General features: G+C 37.4%; 1 protein-coding gene across 1 annotated transcript; it reads right to left on the bottom strand.

The window, feature by feature from the left end:
* Positions 1–1,004: 1,004 nt before the first annotated feature.
* Positions 1,005–7,467, bottom strand: LOC124290531 (acetylcholine receptor subunit alpha-like). Its single transcript, XM_046727282.1, is given in 5 exon segments — positions 1,005–1,489; positions 5,744–6,285; positions 6,456–6,493; positions 6,496–6,567; positions 7,456–7,467. Coding segments are annotated over 5 exon segments (1,149 nt in total).
* Between the last annotated feature and the right edge of the window lie 1,145 nt (positions 7,468–8,612).

Raw genomic sequence — 8,612 nt, 5'->3', positions numbered from 1 at the left:
TTAAAACCACACATTACCGTATTCTGGGATAATCAGCATTATTTACCTTCTGATTACTATTTAAAAGACTTCTAATTATTTTACATCCTCAAGAGACTTTACATATCTCGTGAAAGATAATAACGAACAACGATCGAGTCGTTGCTAGTCGTTTAATAAAATACTGCAGGTAGAATAAACCACGTGAACTAGGACTGACTGAGTTTAGTTTTACGCCGCTTTTAGCAATATTCCAGCAATATCACGGCGGGGGACACCAGAAATTGGCTTCACACATTGTGCCCATGTGGGGAATCGAACCCGGGTCTTCGGTGTGACGAGCCAACGCTTGAACCACTAGGCTACCCCGCCGCCCCACGTGAACTAGGAGCCTCGGGGTTATGTCACCCTGCATGTTACCGTCAGACAAACAATCATGCATGTACAATGGCAGCCTATTGTTTTACGTCGTAATAATGTATGGTCGTGTAAGCATTGTGTAAAAAGTGAATCTACAAAATGCCTAAAGATTTTCATTTACGAATTAACTGAAAATTATGTTCATTTGAGTGACCGATTACAATGACTAAAACATTTAAAAGTTCAGAAGTTCTAAAACATCGCAACATTCCAATCATCAGTCATTTGGTGATGACATTCAAATTCAAAATTTTCGGAATTGGTTCTTATTATATAATAGATGGAAATACTTTTCAGTTAATTTGTAAAACATCTGGATTACTCACTCCTCTTAGAATTGCTTCTGTGGAGATATCAATCATTGCGTCATCAGAGTGATTGATTTTACACACTGACACATCACTGATAACATAACAAAAAACGTTCGTCTATTGATTAAGGTTGCGAATGCAATATCGTAAACTATTTATGATGAACGTTTCAATTAATGAAATTAGATTAGATTCCTTTAATTATCAGAAGTACTATTTGTAAGTCAACACTACACCAGAAATGTCAAATTGACGAGTTGATAACTACATGTAAGTATTTACAAGGTGATTAATTTAAAACGAAAACATGAGGAACACAACTGACGTTGAGGCCAGTGTTAACATAAGGAACACCCAGAAGAGAAGGTTGTCTACCGCGTCCCCTACTTCTATCCATGTTATTTCTTGGAGTGGGTCATAGTTGTTGATATCAAATTCAGGCTCATCGTACAACACAGAGAACTCGTGTCCAATTGGCCCCTCTTTGTCCGTCTTTGGGTCCATAAGAGACATATTTTCCGGGTATATTTTCGAATCTGAATCCGAGTGTCGTCGTTTTGCATCGCCATTCTCGTAGCGACGTAGTGTAGAACTTTGCTGTTTGTCTGTCTCTAATTGTTTCCGCTTCTGTGACCTCAGTTTTCTGATTCTACAACACAGGAGACAGTTGACCCATTTTGGTATGGGCCTACCTGGCTTCTGGTGAATCATATTCATCACAACGCCCGAGGATAAGACGGACATTGTGCTCAGGGACAGCAGGACAGTAAGGTAGACGGCTGAAATTAGATAAATGTGAAACATGTAAATGGTTGAAGGTGAAACATGAACTTGGATAAGAATGAAACGAGTGATTGGATAAAGATGAAGCTTGTAATTGGATGAGGATGAAACATATAATTGGGTAAGGATTAAGCATGTAATGGGATAAGGATGAATCAGATATTTGGATAAGAATGAAGCATGTAATGGGATAAGGATGAATCATGAAATTTAATAAGAATGAAACATGTAATATACAAGGAATGAAGAATGTAATTGAATCAGGATGAGGCATGTAATGGGATAAAGATGAATCATGAAATTTAATAAGAATGAAACATGTAATATAAAAGGAATGAAGAATGTAATTGGATAAGGATTAAGCATGTAATGGGATAAGGATGAATCATGAAATTTAAGAAGAATGAAACATGTAATATAAAAGGAATGAATAATGTAATTGAATCAGGATGAAGCATGTAATCGGATAAGCACGAAGCATGTAATTGAATCAGGATAAAGGATGTATTTGGATAAGGATGAAGCATGGTATTAGATAAGGGTAAAACTGTATTTGTATAAAAATGGAACAATATATTGGATAAAAGGGAACAAATCAATATGCAATTGGATAAGAATATTCATGTAATTGGATAAAGGTGAAACATGCTATTGGATAAGTATGAAACATATAACTGGATGAGAATGAACTAGATAATGAGGAATTAGACATCTGTGAAGAAACTCCGGCTAACCATGCAGTGTCAGGAACATGAGGAAGAAGTATATGTCAGCTTATAAGTTAACCGTTGTAAGATAAGGACAATGTTGCTAATGATCTTAATTCTGTGTAAGGGTGAAATATGAGTCAATATATGTGCTGAGTTTCACATTCTAGAGAACCTAATTAGATGTTTCCACAGACATTGTGTCTTTAACGCAGAATGGAATATGTATCGTTGCACAATCGAGACGGGATATTCTCCCGATATTCGTTATATATTCACACATTGTACCATATTGTGCCTATAGCGAGGCCTGCAAATGCGTCAACCAATGCCTACCCCCCCCCCCCCCGCCTATATCTAGGGTAGATTATATATTCCCTTTCTTACTTACATTGGATTACATAAAACGCCTTCAGATATTTTGTATGTGTCCGTATATCTGCAAGCCTTTTAGTCTTTTGTTCAATATTTTCAAACTCTTTTGGATCTTTTAGAGATGTTACTAAGTCATATGTCTTTGCTTCATCATTGATTAGGTAGCATACATTGGGCAGAGTGCATCAGACAACTGACTTGTTGCATTCACCTTTCCCACGATATTGTATGTTTAGTGTTTTTCAAAACATATATTTCATAGATTCTAAAGAATACATTTCCTCGAAAAGTGTGTTATCACGAAGATTTCTTATTGATTTTCAGTGTTCCTATACTTTCTTTACTTTGTTTTGACTTTCTCGATCAAATAAATGCGTTTTTGCAAATAATCGAGGCTGATTTTATCTAGTTTCAGATATAAATGTAGGCCCGTGTTAGCGGCTGCAGGTTAAATAAATCGAAGAGACACTTTGCGACTTGTGTATGTTTTCGAAATTTGGTGAAATGATCATTCGAAAATGAAACTGTATGACTGAGTTACACTTTAACGTGAGTGAGTGTGTTTAGTTTTACGCCGAACTCAATATTCCAGCTATATGGTGACGGTCTGTAAATAAACGAGCCTGGGCCAGATAATGCAGTGATCAACAGCAAGAGCATCGATCTACGCAACTGAAATACGATGACATATATCAGCGAGACTTACTACCCGAGCATGGGTTACTGAAGACCAATTCTAACCACGATCTTCACAGGTTCACTTTAATGTGAACGATACCTACGACACATCATGTAAGTTGTGTATATTAAACACGTTTAAAACAGTCAGGGCAGTGAGTAGCCTTGTGGTTACGTCGTTCGCCTGTCACTCGGAGGGTCCTGGTTCAATTCTCACAATGGGTTTGATGTTACCATAAGTGATACTGTAACTACTTAAAGTGGCGTAAAATACAACTCACTCACTTGATCTTAAAGGGTCATTTTCACAGAGCGAAATAGAGACGTATGGACATTAGAAGCGACAGTAAAATACAAGTCACAGTTCCCATTGTTGAATGTTCCAAATGTTCAAAATAGGACGTGATGTAACGGTTTAGCATCATATATGTCGCACACAAAAGCAATGTAGATTTAATGAACCTGCATTAAAGGCCTATGGTTGACAGTATTTACATTCCCCAACATAACCATTTCTCTGCATCAAAGTTTCCAATATTACAGAGTGTTCCCTATGGTCTAAGCCGAAGGATTTAGCCATACAAAGTTGCTTCCCTTAGTCTCTCAAGGATCCTTTGATCTTTTGTCTTGTTGATTGTGATCCTTGGCATATCAGTATGGTATCAGAAATCATACCGTTTACCAAAGAGGTAGAGGCCAAAGACCAGCACCATTTCGAGTTTCCCACCCAAATCATGATTAATTCATCTTCATAGTCATAACATTGTTCTTTACACTGGTTAGACTGAAGGGCGTCTATGGCTACGTCTACAGCTACGACCGTATCGATTCTCCCCGATCATGATGACTTATCTCTCAGCACCAATTCCGTCTTCGTTTGTTGCGTCACTTCGTCCTTTCATCTCATACCGTGAAATAACTGCACTACTTAGTGTTAAAACGAAACCACTCAGTTCAATAACAAGTACTAGTGTATGTACATTGAACGGAACTAAAGCCCTCGAAGATGAATAGAAACCTCTGTTCCCTAACAGAGCCAGCATAATAAGGATTTATTTCGCTACAATTTCTTCATACTCGAACGTTTATCACGATCTCGTGTGTACTTCAAACAAGCCAACTGTTATTACCGTTCTAGATATATTAATATGTTTCAGCGCCCGTAAATACTTCTGTTTTCTGTATAGCCAGAATGTGTATGCTTCAAGAAACCTCCGGAAAGCATGAACAGATCTTCCGCAAAGTTCACGTCTCTGATAGTTCCATTTTATGATCGCTTCAGTGCTAATATCATCTGCACAACTCCATATATCCGGAGGCAGTGATGCAATGATATGTTATATCTCTTTTCGACACCCATAGATAACTGTGTCCAAAAGAGGTGTATACTGAACGAAACAAGAAAGGGGTCATGAATAGATTGTGGGGGATTTCTTGTGTAAACTCAGTGACGACATACACTTTCATAAAAACTATTCCACAATATATCCATGATTCCTGAATATTTGTTTCAGTATATGACCATATTTCAATGTTTTGCCTTTGTTTTTGTTGACTGACCAGAAAGTGTTACCATGACTTTGTTTACTTTCAATAACACTCCTCAATAATTTCATAATGTCTTCTGTCAGACACGTCGCGATATATTAATTCGTTGTTTCATTAATTGGTTTTCTTCCACGGGAATCATCAGACCAAATGTGACGATCAGTGGCTCTGGTGGATGTTGTGAAACCATCTCCCAATGAACCGTATAATAAGTGGAATGTTTCCCTGAACACCCGGTGTCTTCAACGAATTTAGTGAACCATATATCAAATTTTCATTGCACAATCAATTGCGTGTTGGTAGCCACTGATTGCTATGTAGTGTGGACATATATTTTATGTTGCTTACAGGAAATGTCTTCGTTCGTTGCTGTGAGACTACATGTCGTAATATAGAGATGGCAAGACTTTATGGATGATCAACTTCTTTATTTTAACAATGGCGACGTTTCGGTATAGATTTTTATACCGTTTTCAAGCATGACATTGTTCAAATAAAGAAGTTGATCATCCATAAAGTTTTGTCACCTCTATATTTTCGGTATAGATTCTTATTCCGTTTTCAAGCATGCTTGAAAACGGTATAAGAATCTATACCGAAACGTCGCCATTGTTAAAATAATGAAGTTGATCATCCATAACGTTTTGCCATCTCTATACCACCAACTTCTAGAATGCTACTCAAACAAATGTCGTAATATAGTCAGCTATTTTCACAAACGTTTGTCTCTGTGGTCGTATTCATGCGTAATTTACATTCGTGCATCGTTGTGTCGACTTTACCATAATGATTTTACGTGATGAGTCCAGTCTCTCGCATCGTGCCATATCTGCAAAATATTCGCATGGCGTGTTTGATCACAAAAGATAGAAACCTTCCCAACGCTTTTTTCGCTGACCCAATAGACACTGAGGTCGACTGGGCGGATATCTGTATACCTACCAAGTATGGAGATACTCTCTGAAGTTTTCGGCATAACTTCACTGATAATACTTAGGTACACTGTAAAGGAGAGCAGCACCGTCACAGCAAGCGCCATCTTCTCACCAGAACTTGCCGGAAGTAGAAACACAAGCACGTTAAGAAGGGAGAGCATCACTACAGGTACAATAGTATTGAGCACGTAAAAAGTCCTTTTCCTTTGAAGGTGTATCCTAAACGTAACTCCAGTGTGTTTCGTTCCTGGTCTGTAAGTCGAAGGGTAAAAATATGACTCTGCTTCTGTCGATGTTATGTCCCATTCGCCATTGGGGATGCACGCGTCTAAACTTACTTCCTGTGCCCCAGGGAACACCTCCAATGTCCTGTTTGTGTGCATCCAGGTGAGGAACTTAATCTCACACAACTGATAGTCAAATGGGTACTTTCCGATATTCACTTCACAAATAGTCTTAGCCACAAATCCTGGTTCCCAGAATATTTTTCCATCATAATCGATGCTCACTAACATTGCTGAATTTCCAAGCTCGGCGAAGTTTTGTGCGCTGAAAATATAAAGAACAGGGATTAATAATTGTCAGAAATGATTGTTTCTTACTACTTTGTATACCAGCAAACTGAATTTATATGTTGAGAGTATAATGCGTTCTTCTTTTATCAATAAGTCGCTGAATGAATAAAGTATGCCAAAGTAGTTTCGATACATGTATCTTACGTGTTTTCTATGAGTAAATCTGGGAGCCAAATTTTTTTTTCTGGGACACCGAGATATCCTCCACTCCTCCGTAATTGCTTTTGTTCCACTTCAGAAATTCGTCTTGCCATTGCTGCAAAATTCAGACATGATATAATAAGACCACACCTGATCCGACACAGTTGGCATCTTAGAGTAAAATCAGCTCGATATGGGTTCACCATCGATCTGTTATGCAGGTTTCTCCGAGGGGATGTCAAGGTTAAAGTCCACGTTGTTTCAGGAAAATACTAATATATCTGTGTCCATAGCAACATGATATGGTCATTCCATACAGCGAAAGGGCATACCAATTTGGGTCCCGTTATACCTGTGGGTCACGCAACTGACCTTGACATTAATCTCCTAGATGACATTTATATTATAGCGATCAATTATACGGTCTGTAAGCTGGTTACTAAATTCGAATGGCCACGGAGGGACATAATGACTATCAAAATGTCAAGTCATTTCTCCACCTACCTACTATAATTCACCTAACCACTGGACCAGGGTAAAGGTCAATCAATAATGAAAGGATGTCTTCAACAATGATGAAACAATATTTAAAAAAAAAGAAATGATTCGTGTCATGGGCGAGTTATATTGTGGGGAAACTTTTCGTCGTGGCTGAGTTGAGTAGGTTTTTTAATATGCATAAATGTATGTAATATAAGACATAGTAGTACAATATTTCAGCATTTGTGCATATAAAAGGGATTATATATATATATATATATATATATATATATATATATATATATATATACTATATACGCAAAATGTCCAAAATAGTACAGGTTTCCAGTCATAAATATCACATAGATAAATAAAAATACTAAAAATAAAAATACTAAAAATAGTGTGTGTGTGTGTGTGTGTCTATATATATATATATATATGTCATATATATGATAGTTAAGTGTATTTTTTCGTGTCTTAATGAACCATTTGTTCCACACTTTATGACAGCTGCATTTACCATTTGTTCCATCTTCTTGAGACTATTAATGCCATTACTGCAGTACCAAGGTATCACATTGCTGCCAAATTACACCCTGTCTGCTGTACATGAGCACATTGACATTTGAAGTGTCAGCACAGTACAGGAAATAAAGTCTGGTCGGATCCACCTGACTAAGTATAGTTAATTATAAACCCCGAGGGACTAACTAAGGAAACAGCTGACTACACGTTAACTCAGCTATCACATCGGAAATCCTTTTAAGGTATCCAATTCCTCTGATATCTCAAACACATCATTGCAATGATCGTGGTTGGAGTATCCATGCACGCCAAAATTCAGAATGAACACTGGTTTTCTGCTTATCAAAAGTGCTTTCTGAAGATCATAACTCAGAATGTCCCCCTTTACTTTGAAGATCATAAGTGTATTGGAGTAAAGCGTGGATGAAGTTTCAAACTATCTTTTCAGAAATGAGGTCAATGAAATGTGCTATAGCCCTGTCAGGTTCTGCAGTACTGGATTTCCACGTTGGTAATCAATGACACGTTTCTTCAAATTTTATATTTGGTTTCAATATTTTTTACTGTGTAGTCCTGGAGACTTCAAACGAATTTCCCTCAATTAGACAAATTTCTTGTAAAGACGTTGCGAGATGTTTTCCCATTACCTACAATTTTCATTTCTTCTTACTCATTGGAACTTAAGTGTTTAAAGATATGCTTGTGTGAGTGGCGGTTGCCTCTGGCAAAGCAGGTGTTATTGATTTACCGGTATTCTATTTTCATCACTATTTTACTTTTTATGCAGTGTGAAATCGGCAGGTACTCAAAACAGATGTTTCTCTAACACTGGTGTTTTGAAATCGACACAACTGTGTCCGCTACTCGTTTTGATGATAGATAAATCAATATGTTCACCTGTGAGTTGATGAAGTTTGTTTCTGATTACATTCCTACCCACTACGCTGACCCAAAACAACCCAAATACTATGCATCCAGAATTTCTTCAGAAAAAGTACTCTATTCCTCTCCGTATAACGCCATACTACCACCATGGGATTACTCTTCTAATAGTAAGCATAATGAACCATATGGTACCGTTCTGATTGACCCAAAACTGTCAGCACCAGGATGAAATCTTCTGGCACATTTATTTTGAAAACCCTCGTGTAT

The sequence above is a fragment of the Haliotis rubra genome, unplaced genomic scaffold, assembly GCF_003918875.1.
Source record: "Haliotis rubra isolate DU_JTF1 unplaced genomic scaffold, ASM391887v1 Scf469, whole genome shotgun sequence".
Classification (NCBI taxonomy): Eukaryota; Metazoa; Mollusca; class Gastropoda; order Lepetellida; family Haliotidae; genus Haliotis; species Haliotis rubra.
Note: the sequence above shows the minus strand (reverse complement) of the source record. Positions and strands in the feature narration are given on the sequence as shown.